The sequence below is a fragment of the Cynocephalus volans genome, chromosome 1, assembly GCF_027409185.1.
Source record: "Cynocephalus volans isolate mCynVol1 chromosome 1, mCynVol1.pri, whole genome shotgun sequence".
NCBI classification, from domain to species: Eukaryota; Metazoa; Chordata; class Mammalia; order Dermoptera; family Cynocephalidae; genus Cynocephalus; species Cynocephalus volans.
In genome coordinates, this window is record NC_084460.1 from 272,831,076 (window position 1) to 272,851,097 (window position 20,022).

General features: G+C 39.4%; 2 protein-coding genes across 3 annotated transcripts; both read right to left on the reverse strand.

The window, feature by feature from the left end:
- Positions 1-8,043: 8,043 nt before the first annotated feature.
- Positions 8,044-9,723, reverse strand: LOC134382143 (gamma-crystallin D). Its single transcript, XM_063102436.1, has 3 exons — positions 9,715-9,723; positions 9,372-9,614; positions 8,044-8,316 (listed from the first exon to the last, which is right to left on the reverse strand). The coding sequence occupies exons 1-3, from the start codon at positions 9,721-9,723 to the stop codon at positions 8,044-8,046; spliced, it is 525 nt and encodes a 174-aa protein (XP_062958506.1).
- A 6,531-nt stretch (positions 9,724-16,254) lies between these two features.
- On the reverse strand, positions 16,255-17,833 carry LOC134382241 (gamma-crystallin C). 2 transcript variants are annotated; one of them, XM_063102663.1, is made up of 3 exons: positions 17,825-17,833; positions 17,481-17,723; positions 16,255-16,527 (listed from the first exon to the last, which is right to left on the reverse strand). In XM_063102663.1, the coding sequence occupies exons 1-3, from the start codon at positions 17,831-17,833 to the stop codon at positions 16,255-16,257; spliced, it is 525 nt and encodes a 174-aa protein (XP_062958733.1). The 2 variants fall into 2 exon arrangements, with proteins under 2 accessions (XP_062958733.1, XP_062958723.1); XM_063102653.1 differs by having other exon boundaries at positions 16,255-16,530.
- Between the last annotated feature and the right edge of the window lie 2,189 nt (positions 17,834-20,022).

The window sequence follows — 20,022 nt, forward strand, 5'->3', positions numbered from 1 at the left end:
TCAGGAGGTGATCCTCTGGTGGTTAGTACTCTTTCTGTTTAACTATCATTTTTGCTAACTACTGGCTAAGCTTAGTTAGTTCTAGCTGCTGACAAATGAAAGTTAACATGCGAATATAACACATTTTACATCCCACAGTCTTGCAAAGATTCTGCCTGGTTACTCTCTAGTTAAGGCTCTGGCTCCAGGGGCTGAGGTCTTCCCTCCTTCTCTCCCAATCGCCCAGCAGCTCCTGGTGCTCCACCCTCTTTAGAGCAGCTTTCCTAACCGGTGCACTATTTTGACATCTGGGGACGAAAAATTCTCTGTTGTTGGGGCTGTCCTATGCATTGTGGGATGTTTAGCAGCTTCCTGGTCTCTGCCAACTAGGCACTATTCTTCCAATTGACAACCAAAAATGTCTCCAGACATTGCCAAATACCCTCTGGGAAGCAAAATCATTCCTTGTTGAGAACCACTACTTTAGAAAAAGCTAGTCCTCAGCTTCATGCACCCTATCTCAGTACTTAGTTTGGATTCTTGCTAAGTCTAATACTAAAAAACGGTTTTCCCTGAATAAATTTTATTTGATACAGAAGATAAATAAGCCTCATTTACATCTCTATCTTTTAAAAATTATAACTTTTATAGAAAATTTGGAAGCCATAAAACAGAAGAAAGGAGAAAAAAAATTAAAACCATAGTCTTGTACAAAAAGAAGCACTGATAATGTATATTTAAAACTCTTAATTCTCCTTCCTTTTATCTAATATTTTCATCTCTAGGAATTTGTCCAAACAAAATAATTAAAGGCACATACGAAGATTATGCACAGTGGTATTTTATCAGAACATTGTTTATAATATAGAAAATTAGATATGAATGAAATGTCCAAAATAAAGCATTAATTAGATAAATCATGGAACACCTGTTTGATGAGATGCTATGCAGCTACCACAAATCACATTCTCAAGGAGTTTACTTAAAGATATAGAAAATAATCACTATACATTAAGTTAAAGAAAAGCAAGAATATTACACCCTGAAAACTATAAAATATTGCTGAAAGAAATTAAGGAAGACATAAATAAATGGAAAGAAATCTTGTGTTCATGAATTGGAAGATTTAACATCGTTAGGATTTCAGGACTACTCAAAGCAATCCACAGAATCAATGCAATCCCTATCAAAATCTCAATGACACTTTATGCAGATATAGGAAACTCAATTCTAAAATTTATATGGAATCTCAGGGGACCCCAAATAGCCAAAAGTCCTGAAAAAGAAAAGCAAATTTGGAAGACTAACACTTCCTGATTTGAAAACTTATTACAAAGCTATAGTAATCAAAACAATGTGGTACTGGCATAAAGACAGACATATAGGCCAATGATATAGAGCCTCTACTAGGAAAAAAACTCTCACATATATTGTCAAATGATTTTGACAAGACTGCCAAGGTCATTCAGTGAGGAAAGGACAGTCTTTTCAATAAATGGTGTTGGGAAAACTGGATATTCACATGCAAAAGAATGAAGTAGAAACTTTATACCATATACAAAAATTAACTAAAAGTGGACCAAAGACCTAAACATAAGAGCTAAAGCTATTAAACTCATAGAAGGAAACATAGGAGAAAAGTTTTTTGACATTTGATTTGTCAATAATTTCTTGGATATGATACCAAAAGCACAGGCAATAAAAAATAAGTAGATAAATTGGATCTCATCAAAATTAAAAACCTCTGTGCATCAAAGGACATGACCAACAGAGTGAAAAGGCAACAACCAAATGGGAGAAAATATTTGCAAATCATATATCTGATAAAGGATTTATATCTAGAATGTATAAAGAACTCCTACAACTCAACAACAAGAGTAACAACAAAATAACCCTATTAATGGACAAAGGACTTGAATAGATATTTCTCCGAAGATGTACAAATGACCAACAAGCATATGAAAAGGTGCTCAACATCACAACCATTAGAGAAATGCAAATCAAAACCAAAATGAGATATCATTTCACACCTATTAAGATAGCTAGTATCAATGACAACAAAACAGCCCAGAGAATTACAAAAGTTGGTGAGGATGTGAAGAAAATGGAACCCTTGTGCACCAGTAGTGGGATTGAGAAATGGTGCAGCCACTATGGAAAACATATGAGTTTCCTCAAATAATTAAAAATAGAATTATCATATGATCCAGCAACCCCATGTCTAGGTATATAACCAAAAGAACTGAAAACAGGATCTCAAAGAGATATTTGCACACCCATGTTCATTGAGCATTGTTTGCAGTAGCCAAAAGGTATACTATGGTTTGAATGTTTGTGTCCCCTCCAAAATTCATGTTGAAATTTAATCCCCAATGCAACAGTATTAAGAGGTGGGGTCTTCAGGAGGTGATTAAAGCTCTACTCTCATGGATGGGATTAGCCACCTTATTAAAGGGCTGGATGCAAGTTGCTAGGTCCTTTTTTGCCCTCTGCTTTCTACCATGTGAGGACACAGAGGTCGTTATCTCTGGAGGACAAAACAATAAGGCACCATCTTGGAAGAAGAAGAAGCAGCACTCATAAGACACTGAACCTGACCATGCCTTGATCTTAGACTTCCCAGCCTTCAGAACTATAAGAAAGAAATTTTTGTTCTTTAATTACTCAATCTGTGGTATTTTATTATAGTGGTACAAATGGACTAAGGTAAAATGGAAGCAACCCAAATATCCATTCACAGATGAATGGATGAACAAAATGTGGTATATACACACAATGGAATATTATTCAGCCTTAAAAAGGAATGAAATTCTGATACATGCCACAACTTGGATGAACCTTGAAAACATTATGCTAAGTGAAATAAGCCAGGCACAGAAGGACAAATATTGTATGATTCTGTTTATGAGAGGTACCTAAAATAGCCTGAGCCATAGAGATGGAAAGTAGAATGCTAATTCCAGCTGGGGGCAGATGGGAGTGGGGAGTGATTGTTTAATGGGCACAGAGTTTCAGTTTGGGATGATGAAAAAGTTCTGGAGACAGTGGTGATGGTTGCACAACATTGTGAATGTACTTAATGCCACTGAACTGTACACTTAAAATTGTAATGGTAAGTTTTTTCCTTTTTTTTTAAATTAAAAGGGAACAAGAATGAACATAATGGTAAATTTTATGTTATGTGTATTTTACCACAACTTAAAAAGTCTTCTATGAGCAGAAAGGGGAAAAAAGGAAGAACGTATCAATATTAATTTCTTGATTTTGATCATTGTTTTGTGGTTTTAAAAAAAATGTTCTCATTACATATAAATAAAAGAGGCATCATGTTTGCAACTAACTCAAATGGTTCTCACACACTTAAAATTATGTGTTTATATATAGAAAGAAAAGAATGAAGCAAGTCTGGTAAGATGTTAACCTTTGGGGAATCTGCATAAAGGGCATACAGGGATTCTTTGTACTATTCTGGCAATTTCATGTAAGTCTGAGATTATATAAAAGCAAAAGAAAAAGGGAATTTAAAAAAGCAGGTTACAAAACATTTTAAACATAATGAACCAATGAAGAAAATACATATGCCTAAAATCATATGAACCAAATGCTAACTGTGCTTATTCTGTGCTTATTACCACAGGGAGTGGAATTAGGGTTAATTTTTAATTATCTTCTTTACAATTTTTCTGTATTTCTCAATGTTATTTGTGATAAAAGTGTTTTGCTTTAAAGTTAGAACAGACAGTAATAGGTCCTCCTTTTTAAAACTACGGTTAGGGACTTCTGATCAAGATGGCAGAGTAGATAGTCACCAGCATCACTCTCTCCCACAATCAACCAATTTACAACTATTGAAAAGCAAGGATTGCCAAGCTGGGGTCACTAGAGCTCAGGGGATGAGGAGGAGAGACGTATGGAGTTCATGAAGGCAGGAGAAGCCACAATGAGAGAAAGAAGGGATCACCTTGACGATTCCAAGCCCCAACCACTTCAAGGCTGGCCCTGCTGAGCACACAGAGCAAGAGCTGGCAAAAGCTGCTGCCATGTCCTTTGTATGAAGTTGCTTGGAGGCTGCAAGGGAGAAGAGGGCCTTGGTGGCCCCCAGGCCATCAAGACCACAAACAGTGTTCCCATGGACCCACATAGGAGCAAGGAGCCACAGACCACTGAAAAAAGGAGCCACTCAGAGACCTGTGAATCGTCACAAGGGACTGGAACATGGCCGTCCCATGGGAAGTGTTTGGAGTGCAGGGGATTGGGGGAGACTTGCTCACTGGGGGGAACACTGGGGCACAGCATGGACAGCTAATCTGCCCTCCAATCAGCACAGGCCCACTCAGTGGAGACTGGTCGGGAATATAGAACTTCAGGGGGTGCAGTTTGCTGAAAAGATTCAGGCCTAGACTGAAGTTTCCACATAAACCAGGTGTACTTGACCTCATAAGACCTGGAAGTGTTTACAAGGTCAAAAATTAAAACCTGAGCTTCACAAAAAGCCTTCCCCTGAGAATCAGCAGCAAAGCAGCAGTTTAGCTCAACCACAGGGCTCAAGTGCTGATTCCCACAGGAAGTTCCCCCATTTTAGAAGCAACCAAAGGACATCAAATTAGTTCCAGTGAAGAGTTCAAGTGGTGGGAATAGCAAATAATCCAACCCAGAAATGAAAGAAAAAATCAAAAACCCACAGATCAGAGACAAATTTCTGATATTAACCAGTAAAGGTCTAATACCATCAAAGAACACCTATAAAACCTAGAAGGACTAGAAGTCCCCCAGGCTCCCAAGTCTGGCCCGGGGAGGTCTAAGGGCCTCAGCCACGTCCCCCTGAAGTCTGCATGCAGCTCAGTGACAACTCTGCTGGAAGCCCCCGGGGCTCCCCTGCTGGAATGAGGGGGGTGCTGTGGACCTTGACCACACCCCCCTCCCTCCTTCCTCCTCCTCTCACCCCGTCTCCCTCCCCTTTCCTCTCTCCCCCTCCCCCCAACTGCTCCACATCTTAGAATGTAAAATAATAATAATAATAAGTTAATTAAAAAAAATAAAACTACTGTTAAAATTCTGTTTTATTTCAGTAAAAAACTTTAATGTTTAAGTGGCAAATATACTACACATAAAATTTTGAATCTTTTAATTTCAGTGAACGTTATTACATCAAACATCTCTTCAGGTTAGCACTTCATAAATCATTCTTTGAAAGTACCAAAGTATTTATTAGGTATATGTGCCATATTTTATCATTCCTCTACTGTTGGAAAATTAGTAATTTCCATTTGTTTTATTATTATAAATATTATTTGAATGAATAATTAGTGCATAACATTTTTTTCATGTTTAGAATTTATTTCATTGAATAGATTCCTACAAAAGGAATCACTGGGTCAAAAGTTAGTTCACATTTTTTCTTGTGCTGCTCTTGTGACTTCCAACTCCTCATTATCACATAGTTCTAAGGAAGTGTAAAAAGTTTGCCAATAGTAGGTACCATCTAAATTGCCCCCCAGAATGGAGTGAATTCCAGAGATTATAAGGGAATTAAAGAGTGTCTAAAACAGTTTATTTTAAATTTCTTGTAGTCTTCTTACTCTATAATAAGAATAAAAGGATAATTCATATAATTAACACCGTAATTTTTTTTTCCTGTTAGTACCTTTCCTTCCTTAGACTTCTTCCCTCATTCTGCCTTTAGTCACTCCATTCTGATTTCCCTATAGCACCAAACTTACACTCAAGAACCTAGTAAAGTTCAAGGTCCTCTTTAATCTTGGGAATTAGTGCTCTGGGCACAATTGTGCTGTAAACTTACACTCAAGAACCTAGTAAAGTTCAAGGTCCTCTTTAAGCCTGGGAATTAGTGCTCTGGGCACAATTGTGCTGTAGACAGAGATTGCTCTTGGTGTTTTCCTTCACCCAGCCTTTCTTGTGCATGGCCCCAGGTGCAGTAGATCGCTTTCCTGGGATGCTGGCTTCAGGATGATGCAGATACTAGACATGGCGGGAGACAGACAAAGCCTGTGGCCCTGATGATATTGTTGGGTTGCTGAATCAACCATCCCTAAATCCTGTGCTGTCTCAGGACTCCCTGTCATGTGAGCTAATAGATTTCCAAATTGCTTGTCTATTTGATGTGAAGTTGCTGCTACTTTCAGTCTAAAGCATCCCGACTGATTTAGGGACATTTTGTCTGTGAGATTAGAGAGAACTTTGATCTGGCTTTGAAAGATGAGCAACTCACCAGGGAGAAGGTGGGGAAGAGTAATGCAGGCGAAGAAGAGACATGAGCAAGGGCAAAGAGATGTGGGAGTGACTGAGGTCATGTTACAGGAGACGAAGTGGACAGTCAGGGAGGGACCAGGTTCTCAAAGGAATTAGAATTTTTTCTTATGGGGCAGTGGAGGAACATCAGAGGTTTATAATCAGGGAAATAACATGATCAGATTAGTCTCTAAGCACATACATAGTTATTCCTGTTTCTAAAGTTCTAGCAATGAGAGCACAAGTAAGATTGGACAAGAGGTAGGAGAAACAAGAAGTGGGACAAGAGCCAATACAAGTGAATGTAGTGTCTCACTTCCCTATAAGCTTATACGTAGTATACTCTCACACACAGGCATGTATATTACATACGTATATGGTTATACATATATACACACATATGTATAAGGTAATATGTATATTTATATATTTAAGCATATATAACTGTGTATGTGTTATTGTGTGTATATACAGAGAATGAATGTGGCTTTGGCTTATCCAGTACATTTAATTCGATTCCTGGTTGGTTGTTTGCAATGACCTCACAGTAAGAATCTGAAAGCTAGTTCTGTCATTACTTTGACAGGAAACTTCCTGATTCTGCAATGGAAAATCAATGATCTCTGAGCTGTGATGCTGGATTCTGATGCCACCTCTATTATTAACTGTGTGACATTAGACTAGGACCTCAGTTTACTTTACATAAAATGAAGTATCTAGGTTAGATGATCTTCAGGTCTAAAATATGTTAAACATCTTATCATCTTATGATTCCATTGTTTTATAGTGGCCTCTCTCTCTCTCCCCCTCCCTCTCCCTCCTCTCTTTCTGTCTACCCCCTTCCTCTCCTTCCTTCCATCCTCGCCCCCTCCATTCTTTACTTTTTCTTTTATTGTTCAATTAGGGATCTCTCTGAGACTCTGAACAGTCACCTCAGAAAGATTCACATATGCTCTATCTCAGCTAGAAATGTGTGTTGAACTGCAGATTAAAGAACACCCAGTGATGGTGGCTTAAACAAGTATGGGTCTGTTTTATTGCCATTACAAGAAGTCTGAAGGTAAAAGGTTGCTGGAGTTGGTTCAGGGCTCGGCCACGTCAAGACCAGCATCTCTGAAATTATCCTAGCCTTTCCCTTAACACTTGTCACTTCTTGGTATAAATTGACTTAAATAAGACGGAATTGTGGCACCAGGGGCATCTGCTGTATTTTATTAGAAAGGCAAAATTTTTCCAGAACCATTTCTTCTGCCTCCCTTTCAACATTCCCACACTTATGTTTGTTTCAATGGCCAGAAGAGTGTCATGTGGTCATCTCAGAGATAAGGGAGTCTGACAGAGATTTGTGAACTCAACTTTTGCATGCAGTTTTAGGGGATTCAAATATCTTCTGAAGTCCATTATGGTACCAAGAATTCTTGATTCAAAAAGTGGCTCACACGATCTGAACCTTGGCTTTCAGATCCTCACTCCTCAGAGGAAAACTGAAACCTGAACAGATTTCTAATAATCTGGTTTGAAGCAGCCAGTTGTTTAAAGGCGAGAGAATCAAATGAGATAAAGTAATATGACAGTGTTTTGCAAACTGTAAGGTTTTGCGTAATCTGGAGGTGTATTTCTGCTGTGAGAATTTTCTTTGTTACCTATGGATCACACTTTTTGGTTGCCACTTGTGTTGTGTGTATGTGTAAACAAAATAATAAAATAAAGGTAGGACCAAAAAAAACCCCCAAAACACATAAGCAAACCAGTGCCAGGAACACGCAAAATATTTTATTAGTTTCCAGACTGAGAAACGATGTAGGAGAACATATTTCAGTAGAAATCCATGACTCTCCTCAAAGAGCCCACCCTGGCGTTCGTGGCCCCCCAGTCGTGGTAGCGCCTGTAGTCCCCTGGCCTCAGCAGGTACTGTCGCCCCCGGTAGTTGGGCATCTCATAGAGGACCCAGGAGCCCTCCAGCACATTGAGAGAGTGGATCTCGTTGAAGTGGAAGCGGTCCTGCAGGGAGGAGCAGTCCTCAGTGACCTCTAGCATCTGGCCTCGGTAGTCCTCCCGCTCGTAGAGTCTGATCCTGTGGGAGCCAGCCTGGCAGACCCAGAGACAGAAAGATAAGAGCAACCGTGAAATGATTCTGACCCATAAGTGCATTCACCTTGGTGAGAACCAGCCCACACCATTCTGAAATAAATGGTAAAAATTAATGAATTCTTAAAGTTTATTAACTCCCTGTCACCAAGGACAGAGATTCAGTACCTTTTCAAGATCATAAAGTGTGGCTGAAAGAATTGAGGAAATCTCACTCTTTATACATATTCAGCGATTTCCTGGGATGACTATGCTAAGTACCCAAACAATAAAGAAACCCACACCTTGAACAGTTTATTACTATTTTTTTGCCATTTTGAAGAAATGCTTTTATATTGAAATAATTATATTAAATATATTAAAATATAAATAAAATATATTTAAAATATAAGCATTTAAATATATTATATATAAAAATATAAAATATTAAACATCTTAAGTCTCAGACAACAATGATTCTCAGTCAATAATCTATGAATAGAATAAGGAAAAAAGGGAAAGAAAAATCAGTAAGTCCAAGGACTAATTCTTCATCAACTCTGGTGTTTTAAAACATGTATAAGAAACGTAGGTAGCACATGTGTAAAATAGCTCTATGTTGCTTTCCACTGAGGGAAAATTCTTTTATTTGTATAGGTTGGGGAAAACCAAAATATACAAGTGGGGAGCAAAACGGGAAAAGAGTCTTTTTAAAAAAATTACACTGCATGCTAATAACTACCACATCATCTAACACTTAATTATTCTATTAGGTACTAGTGATTTGTCTACAACTCCATTCTAAATGATACCAGGGCAGGACTTCAGTCTTATACACCCCCCCAGGGCAGCCAACACATTCCTACTCAATAACTATTTGCTGATTAATTGGTATCCGGGTAACACTTTGCTTTTGTGGGGAGCAAACTCTATGGAACTAATCCACTATAGCTTGTCTTTTGTCCAAACACTCTCAGTTTATTCTGAGTGATCACTACTCCAGATGTTTGACCTTTGCTTGCAACTATCCAGTCAGCGTCCTCAGGGCCTCTGTCCTGCTATGGAGCTGGACTCACGTGGGGGATGAGGCGGCAGGAGCGGACGGCGTCGCTGAGGCCCATCCACTGCTGGTAGTCGGGGTACTCGCCGCGCCGCAGGAAGTACTGGCCGCCCGAGTAGTTGGGCTGCTCGTAGAGCATCCAGCAGCCGCTGTCCACGCGCACCGAGTTGCAGCGGCTGAAGTAGGGCTGCAGGTTGGAGTGGTCGCTGCTGCACTCGTAGTGGCGGCCCTGGAAGCCCCGGTCCTCGTAGAAGGTGATCTGCAAGGCAAGGCGAGGCGAGGGCTCAAAGGCCTGCCCGGGTCTCCGGCCCCCGAGAGCCAGGGACCGTCCCCGGGCCCCGCGCGCTGGCGGCGCTCACCTTCCCCATGGCTGGTGGACGCGGACGGTGCGAGTCGAGGGTGACGGGGCCGGCGGCGCAGCGGGGCTATATAGCAGGACGGCTGCTGCGTTGGCAGGAACCACACAAAAGGGGCCCGCGGGGGGCAGCGGGGGCGTTTTTGTGTTCTCTTTTTTCTCTTTGCTGTCATAGTCCACGGGGCTCATTGTGGGTTTTCGTCCCATTCTCTTTGGAGTATTCGGGTTCCTATCACTGGCTGATGCTATTGAGACTGTTTGAAAAAGGTAATTTGGGACATTGTCTATTTAATAATAGAAGTAGAGCTTCAGCCGTTTCGTATATAGTGCACACTTTTATTTGTAATGGTTGAGGAAAAACAGGAAAAAGTGGGGAAGATAAAAAAAAAAGTCTTAATAAGATAAATATAAATTAATCTGTAAGAACTACCATATAACTTATGTGCCACAATATAGAATCTGATTATTAACAGAAAGGAAATGGCTTAAATGGATGTTAAAATTGTTGAGACAGTCCTTTGAGGGAACTTCATCCTTAAAGGGTGTAAGAAATTGGAATGTTTTACCAAGGGAGTTCACAGAATTTCGAACTTTCAGTATGGTAAAAAACCAAAAAACAAAACAAAGCAAAACAACAAACAGGGGTCTTCAGCATTGGGTCTGATTTTGTTGCATTCAAGCCTGGAGGTAGACTGAGAATTAGATATTTTCTCTTAACTAACTGTGAATCTGTGATTCAAGAGGGAGAGTAGTGTTAAGATGCTTAATCTCAGAAAGAAGGTCTAAAAGGGAGATGTGTAAGTTTGAGGCAATAAGAAAAAGTAATATATTTAAAACACAAAAACAGATTACCTCTTAGCATATTGTAAAATAAAAAATCAAATTCCGGGCCAGCCCGTGGCTCACTTGGGAGAGTGTGGTGCTGATAACACCAAGGCCAGAGGTTCGGATCCCTATATAGGGATGGCTGGTTTGCTCACTTGGGAGAGTGTGGTGCTGACAACACCAAGTCAAAGGTTAAGATCCCCTTACCGGTCATCCTTTAAAAAAAATAAAAATAAAATTCCTAAGAAACCCATTTCTGGTAGGATCCAGAGACCTTTGTTCTCTGGTGAACAAGAGTATATAAAGCCTTTGACTCAGAGGAAATTAATTGCATGAGCACAAAAAGGAGCTATGACCGGAAAGGTGTTGGGAGAGGAAGGAATAAATATCTAGAAGCTGGGACTCTAGGAAGACTTTAGAAAGTATTTATTGGCCTGGAAGAGAACAGTTTGATGGACTGGAAAAAGCACTGGAGTGGAAGATGACCTATCCGTCTAGCCTCTTTCATGTACAAAGAATTATTCACAGCCCTGTGTTGACCCATGGAAACACTTTGTCTTGTCTTTGAGTTATAAATCTTTGTAAGTGGTACTCCTCTTTATGAATTAAGTATCAGCTATGTGCACTATGATGACTTTATTATTTTTTTTCTATTATGATCTTAATTCTTATTTTCTGGCTTCCTGTTATCCACTACGTAAAGGCATGTGTTTGCAAAATTAGTTATATTTACATAGTGGAAAATAAACAGCCAGAATCTGTAGAATAAAAATCATTTTAACTAAAAATTTTATATAATAAAAATAATAAAAAATAAATTTAAAATAATCATTATTTTGCTCAGAGTTGTTTCTGAGTCCAGGGTTCTGTGGAGAGAGTGTTGATGGATGAAGAGTAAAATATGAGGAATAACTAGAATGTAAAGAGTCCCAGACAGCATAAACAGACTAGTTTAGGAAGTATAGAACTAGAGAACACCTAGCATGGAGGCAGAGTTTGTGGGGACAACTGCCTCAGATGACATGCAGCCACAGCTGAAATTTAGAATACACCTGGAGGACCAAAACAACGGGTATTTGAAAAAAGTAATTTGTTTGAAAAAAGTAATGTGGGACATTGTCTATTTAATAATGGAAGTAGAGCTTGGTTTTTCCATTGACCAGAAGCGAGAAGACTTTATCCAGACTTTCAGCCTGGAGCTAAAGAAACAGGGGGGATAAACCAGATTTCTCAAAGAGCTGAAAAACGAATGGCTTGGGCCAAAATGTGGCTTGATTTCAATGCTCTAAAGAAAGTTCTAAGAGTGACAAATGTGTGTAAGACCTAAGCCCCAAATTGTGGTGTGTTAGATGAACATAAATTAAGACCAGAGAATCCTTACGCCTGTGGCACAGAAGCAGAAATCTACACAACTTGCCTGGAATGACTTACGGAAACTGTCTTTTGAGGGGAAACAAGAAATGAAGAACAGCCACTATTGTCCAGAGCTCTAGTCCAGCAAGTGGCCCTTTGTCATCCCCTAAATATTCAGGTGGTTTGAAACAAAAGCGATAGTAAATGAGACTAGCTCAGGTTAAGGCTTTGCTACATGCAGGGTTAATCATTTGTATAGCTGGTGTAAATGACAGTCTACAAAATGAAGTGTGTAAGAAATATCACTTTTCCTATTTTCTAGAGCCCAAAATATTTTATGAATCTAAGTCTCATTACTCTGGCATGGAGAGAAAATTTAATGTTAGTCACTGTTGGGGTTTCCTTTCTTCATTTCGCCAGGCTCCATGGTAAGGTTCTGTGCACTTCCATCCTGCCAAGTCATTTTATGGGTGGGAGAGACGATGCACAGGGAAGTACTGTGATATTCATGGTCAGTGGCTCTCTCTCTGGCTTTCATTCTCATTTCAGGTTGGAAATGAGAATTGGCAACTTTGAGTTCTGTGGATCTGGAGATATGTTTTGTTGGCTGGTGCAGTGTTTACATGTTTTTTGTAATGCTTTGGGTTGGTTCATGCTTTCCACAGATCATCATAATCCCCATCATTCTTTGTTGTCTTAGGGGAGGTTGATTTCCTTATTTACATCATATCCCTGGCTCCTGAAGGCATTGACTTGCAATCCCAAACAAGAGTTTTCAAATCTGCTCAGTTTCAACCAGTTTTTAGCAACCAAAAAACCATATATCAAGGCACTGTTCTCTGGTGTTCTTTCTTGGTCTGAAACAGACTTTGTTAGGAATTTATGTATTTGGGGGGGGGGGGTGGGGGTTTAAAATATCCATTTGTAAATGTCTTTTATAAAATGATGTCAGAATAGATGATGGTGCTTAGTTTTTAATTTTTGTCTTTTTGCTTTTAATTTTAAATGTTCTTTTAAAAAATTTTTAATTTATTTAATTTATTTAATTTATTTTTATTTTATTTTATTTTATTTATTTATTTTTTAAAATTTTATTTTGTTGATATACATTGTGGCTGATTATTGCTCCCCATCACCAAAACCTCCCTCCCTTCTCCCCCCCCCCAACAATGTCCTTTCTGTTTGCTTGTCGTATCAACTTCAAATAATTGTGGTTGTTATATCTTCTTCCCCCCCCCCCTGGTTTGTGTGTGTGTGTGTGTGTGTGTGTGTGTGTGTGTGTGTGTGTGTGTGTGAATTTATATATTAATTTTTAGCTCCCACCAATAAGTGAGAACATGTGGTATTTCTCTTTCTGTGCCTGACTTGTTTCACTTAATATAATTCTCTCAAGGTCGGTCCATCCATGTTGTTGCAAATGGCAGTATTTCATTCGTTTTTATAGCTGAGTAGTATTCCATTGTGTAGATGTACCACATTTTCCGTATCTACTCATCTGATGATGGGTAATTTTAAATGTTCTTGCTTGGCAAAATAAAAATTGACAATCGTATATTGGTTCCCATTTAAGAAAATTAGTCTGGGAAATCTAAAATATTGAGAACCACTTGATTTAAAGAATGTGGAAAATATAGTGAGATTAGGGGAGGGGATGTATCTGTTTGTTATAATGCTTCCAAATCCTATCCTAGAATTATTTTAGAAATTATTCCTCCGTAGAGCTCCCCCAGTTAGGACCAACACAGCAGTTAAGGACATTATGCAGACCTGAGCTGGAGTCTCATCCTTGCCTCTTACTAGCTGTAGGAATCTGGGTGTGTTATTTAATTTAACTGAGTCTCAGTTTTTTTTTTCAAGTATTGTAAATAATAGGCTTAATTTGTCCATTGTACAAGCTGCTTATAGATTGAGCTGTGTATAGAATGAGTTTACAGATTGTTTTTGCCTTCAAGATAATGTTCTTCATTAATACAGCTTTTACTGTAATACTGTCATCCTCTTCTGGTGTCACATGACATTTTCATTTTAAATGAAGCAATATTGTTCAAGCACCTTCATCCCCGTCTGCTATCACCTTCATTAGCTATCATTAATCTCTATTGTTCTCAGAACGCTTCACTAAAGATGTATGATTCACTGATGAAGGCACAAAACTGACTGTAAAAGTGATTGAAACCTGGTTCCTCAACATTTCTCTTTTGGAATTCTAAAAAAGAAAAAGGCCCTTTCATGTTGTGTTGTGAGTTCACTGTGATTTTGGGTGAGAGAGAGAGAAAATAAGTCATTTATAAAATGTTTGGATTACTTTTAGAATTTCTGTTCCTTAGAAGATTTATATGTGAGTCTCAAGCACTTTTAGCACAAGAATCAGCATTTGTAGCCCAGGATCTTTGTTAAAATTTCCCCACAAAGAACAGGAGGGACACTGGAGAATTCACTTCACCTGTACCCCAAGACCAGTGGGTGGAGAAAGGTAGGAGATGGAGGGGGGAGAAGGGAAGAGGGCTAGCTGAGGTGGAAGTGGAACAGAACCTGTAGCTAGCCCCTCCTTGGCCTCCTGTCCTCCAGCCAAAGGGCCAAAGGCAGGACGTGGCTGCTCCTGTAATGCAACCCTTCACCCGTCATCTGCTGTGGCAAGGACGGGTTGTTTTCTATTCACAGGAAACTCTGTATTCATGGGAGATGTTGTTCTGAAGCAGGAATAAAAAGTACTGCAGAAAGGTAAGGTGTACGAGGAAGTGTTAAATGTGTATGTCCTGTCAGGAAAACACATTTCCCACCCCAAATGTTAAGGAATAAAAACACATACCATGAGAAATGTGTGAATAAATATTACTCCATTTATTTCCCCTAGAAGTTTATCATGGGACAATTTAAAAGTACTTAGTAAAAGCGATTATACTTGTATTATTTAGTACTTGGTAAGGACTTGATTTAAGGGGGCTGGCCAGTTAGCTCAGTTGGTTAAAGTGCAGCCTTATAACACCAAGGTTGTGGGTTTGGATCCCCATTTGGCCAACATAAAAAAAAAAACACCCAAAACAAAAACAATATAGTACTTGACTTAAACAGGTGATTATATCCTATTATTTTGTATTAATAATATTGAGTATTATTTCTATGTAGCTCTCTGTGGTGGTAGGAACCATGACTTTTGTTTGTATGTTTGTTTGTTTTGTTTTCTCATCCCCAGTGCTTCCAACAGCAGGCCCATGGTAGGCGCACAATAAATGGTGAAGATCCTGTGTCAAAGAAGCTAGGCACTCTAGTGGCTAATTATTGGGCAGAGCATATTAAAATAAAAAATAAATTTGCACTATAAGCAGGCATCCCACTTCTATGTCTCTATGCTCTTGAAATTATGTCAAGATAAGGGTATATAGGTGCAATGATATTCTTAAAAAATAAATTTGCACTATAAGCAGGCATCCCATTTCTATGTCTCTATGCTCTTGAAATTATGTCAAGATAAGGATATATAGGTGCAATGATATTCTTAAAAAATAAATTTGCACTATAAGCAGGCATCCCATTTCTATGTCTCTATGCTCTTGAAATTATGTCAAGATAAGGGTATATAGGTGCAATGATATTCTTTGCAGCATTGTTTGTAAATGCAGCATTGGAAAAACCCAGTCACCAATGGATAAATGGTGAAATAATCTAGGGGACCTGTAAACAGTGGAATGCAATTTAGTAATTAAACAGAATAAGATACTTACCTAGATGTATGCTGATATTATATTATGAGGGTGCTTTAAAAAGTTTGTGGAAAAATAGAATTAAAAGATAATACGAAGATTTCCATGAAATTTTTGAAGTATCCTCATATATTTTAAAAGCAAGTTGCAGACTAATATGTACAGCATGATTCCATTTTTGTAAAGAAAAGCATGTGTTTCATGAGGCAGCTATATAAACAAGAGAAACATTCCAGAAGGGTGCCCACCAAATGTAAACCCGAGTTAGTAATGAAGGGAGTCAGAAGGACCCTGTACTTCTTTTTTCTTTTCTTTTGTTTTCAGTTTAAAGATGTCAATTGGTTTTATTTGTGTCTAGAATCAGACAACACTTCATTCCATAAAATAGAATAAATGTTCCCTACTTCCTTCTTTATAGAATTTGTAAAGTTGTAAGATAATGGGTGGCTTTGACTCTGGAGAGAAATTTTCAAGTTGAAAATAAGTTAATTAATTCTTTGCTGATAAGAAGATTTCCAATTCACTTCTCAACCTTTAACAGGGAGCATTTACAGGTGAATTAATCTGCAAACGGTGAAAGAAAAACAGAAGTCAGCAATTGCCAACAATACAGACGAAATACTTTATTAGGTTCCAAAATGAGAAAATAGTACTGTTAACCTATTTTAGTATAAGTCCACTGCCCTCCGCAATGAGCCTGCCTTAGCGTCCACGGCCCCCCAGTCTTGGTACCGCCTATACTCTTGGGGCCTCAGCAGGTACTGCCTTCCCCGGTAGTTGGGCATCTCGTAGAGGACCCAGCAGCCCTCCAGCACGTGGAGGGAGCGGATCTCACTGAGGTGGAAGCGGTCCTGGATGCAGGAGCAGTCTTCACTCAGCTCCTTCATGAGGCCTTTGTGATCCTCTCTCTCGTACAGCCGAATCCTGTGGGAGCCTGTCTGCTCCATCCACAAAAAGAAGCATCAGAAAAAGCAAATGAGCCTCTTCCAGAATTTGTCCAACCAAATAACAGATGAACTTGGTAGTTTGGGGCATGGGATTGTCAATGTAAAAACAGAGACTGTGAGTTTGCTGTGAGGCTGTGCATGGATCTTTCTACCAGCATTTAACAGATACTTGTGCCTCATTTTCTATTTCTTATTAGAAGATGGAATTTTCACTTAAGAAGTTTAAAATCCGAGAATTCATCAAAAGCTCAAGTATTTTGATTCCTGATCCCCTGTATTAACTCAAACCTATATCTTGGGGAAAAATAAAATAATTTATTTTGGCTAGTGTTCTTTTAATAAGAGTATTATCTCCCAAATGTATACACATATAAATTTACCACTAAAGTAGGATTTTAAAAGTCATGTACTTCAGTGGAAAGTTGGTTTAAATACTCACTGAGAAGAAGAATTCAATTGGTTTTCCAGATTAAGGAAAACCACCTTTCCTGAGTTTTACCTTTGAATAGCCTGTCCTCCTGTATTAGCAATAGAGTTTTCAATGTTTACTAGTCCACAGTGGAACCTATCTAATTCATTTATTAGAAATTCCTTTACTGTAGGAAAAACAATTAGTTAGAAATACTGCCTTCTTGTGCCCAACCAGCTTCCCCAAATTTGCAAGTTTTGTTTTTTATCCCATTATGATATTACATTTGTTACAGACAACTTTTGACTGAGCAAATGAATGGTAGCAAAAATTAAAAATAAAACGGACTCCCCCTCTAAGTGGGTTCTTTCCTAAATTCTGTGCTGTTTTTGTGCACGTATCTATCCCGGCTTTGGCAAGTATCTAAAGCCCACTTTACCCTTAGGTGTTTTGAAAGGAAAACCTCCCTCACTTTAACGCACATCCCAGCAATGAGAACACTCAGGCGTTATGATCGAAATCAAGCAGAACTCACTTGGGGGATGAGATAGCAGGAGCGGACCACGTCGCTGAGGCCCATCCACTGCTGGTAGTCGGGGTACTCGCCGCGCCGCAGGAAGTACTGGAGGCCCTGGTAGTTGGGGCGCTCGTAGAGCATCCAGCAGCCGCTGTCCACGCGCACCGAGTTGCAGCGGCTGAAGTAGGGCTGCAGATTGGGGCAGTCGCTGCTGCACTCGTAGCAGCGGCCCTGGAAGCCCCGGTCCTCGTAGAAGGTGATCTGCAAAGGAAGAGTAATTCCAAATTAAATCATTTGCTCCCAATAGACCTTGTATAAAACCTTTTTTCCTTTTCTTTTTATTTAACTTGTGCTGTGCTCACCTTCCCCATGGCTGCTCGACACGGACGATGCGAGTTCAGTGCAACGGAGCTGGCGGCCGCAGCGGGTCTATATAGCAGGACGGCTGCTGCGTTGGCAGGAAACACACAAAAGGGGCCCGCGGGGGTGAGTAAGGGGATTTTATGGATCCCTTTTACACGCTGCATTCAGTGGAAATGTTTGTAGATTTTGCCCTCGTTCTCTGGTATATTCTAACGCTGTCCTGTATGTGGAGCAATGTGTTGCTTTTATTTAGATTCTTAGTGTTTTCTAAATTTATCAGCACATCAGTCTGAACTTTTGACCTGAATTCATGTCTCTACATATGATTCAATTATACCCTGTGAATTTTCTGGGGGAAAAAACTATGCCTCTAGAGAAGTGCCCCAGAATTCCAGAGAGGCTGTTGGTGAGATAGAATGCCACAAGCTCTGACTAATTTCCCTTGATGACAGAGGCCGCTCTGTCTTTTTTTTTTTTCTTTATACGATTTCCATGTCCAGTGCAGGACACAAATCTCGATTCTGATTTTGGCTAGATTTGACTGCGATCGACCCAGTGACTTAAGACATAGCTATCAACTTTCCCTTTGGTGGGGGTACTTCATGTAACTGAAAATCAGCCCCTGGTAGTCAACTGGGCCCAATACTGAGAAGTATATGGCTTGGGAGATTGCGTCCCACTTTCCAAGGGTGGGGGAGGCCGGAAAGCTTCATGGGCAGGAATGTGAGCTTTGGACTCAGGCTGTCTGAACTCAGAAGGCCCACTGAGTAGCTGTATGGATACGGAAAATCACAGAACCCCTCAGAGCATGAGTTTTCTCATGGGATGTGGTATTATGAATGAGAAAGACAGAAAAAGACAGGAGCAGCCTCTTTTTTTCAGAAGCTGGCTTGACACTCTCATCTAGAACATGTTATTTTCCTACTGGATATAAACAATCTCACATGATACCAGATTCAGACAAGGTTACTCTAAGACCATAATGAAGTGAGATAAAATAAAGCCACTTCATAATTTCGTCTAAGCACAGGCAAAAACAAAGTCAACGTGCCACCCGCAAAATACCAACCACCCCCTCTCTCCATCAAAATAATTAACTGCTACCTCTTTATCAATTATGGCTTTATTTTTGTTCTTGCCTCCCCTCCCTATGGGAAAATTTATTGAGATAACCAATCATAAAATTAACTCTGCTTTCTGAAAACATCCATTCCAGAGTGAACCCCTGCCATTTTAGACCCCTCCCCAACTCACCCAACCAAAGTACGAATCTTACAATAAGTTCTTTCTAGCACCCTTTTACTGAAACATTCCATGGTGTGTGTCTTTCTCGCTGTAACAAATCATAATTGCAACTTATTTAAAGACAGGTGTGTTCCTAGTGTCTTTAGCTAAAGGACATCAACATGAATAAATGGGACATATGTGTTTGGCATATACTTGGCACATCTGAACACTGAATAAATGTTTGATATTCTTAATAGAGTGACATAATTAAGAATATCTTCAGAGCTGGCTAGTTAGCTCACTTGGTTAGAGCGTGGTGCTGATAACATCAAAGTCAAGGGTTCAGATCCCTATATTGGCCAGCTGCAAAAAAAAAAAAAAAGGATGACTTTAGCCTGTTAAAGTTGTCAGAATCAAAATGGAGTCACTTGTTTTAAAAAAAAAACCAAAACCTTGACAAATAGAGCTGGGGAAAGCCATGAAGGGAGAGTTTTCATGCCTGATAACGAAAATGATCACAAAGGACTCTGCAAAACCACAACCTTACACAGAGGCCATAGCAAACTTAACAAAAAATACTTCTGTGAGGATATCTGCCCAGCAACCATCTGTCCAACTTCTGACTGGCATCATCCTTGTTATTGATCCTTGTAGCCGAGGATAAATATCCCAAAACAATATCTAATCTTCCATCACTTTTCTTTTAAAACCCTTTGCCTTCCTTTACCTCCCTGAATATGTGTTTACTATGGGACAGAAGTTTACTATGGGACAGAGTTTACTATGGGACACGAATTCCCATTGCAATGCTTATTCCTGAATAAACTCTACATATTTGGCCTGTTTCCTTTTTAGGTCAACAAGTTTATTTATCTCTCTCGAAGATATTCAGTCTTCTCAGAGATTTCTGAAAAATTTACCCTGTAGAAAGCCATTTTCAGGTTTAAAAAAATGTTAGGCTTGGAACGGA

Coding starts and splice junctions, on each gene's coding strand:
- LOC134382143 (XM_063102436.1), bottom strand. Junction 8,317..9,371: donor CCTGCCGCCTCATCCCCCAC/GTGAGTCCAGCT, acceptor TGGGTCTGCCAG/GCTGGCTCCCACAGGATCAG.
- LOC134382241 (XM_063102653.1), bottom strand. Junction 16,531..17,480: donor CCTGCTATCTCATCCCCCAA/GTGAGTTCTGCT, acceptor TTGTGGATGGAG/CAGACAGGCTCCCACAGGAT.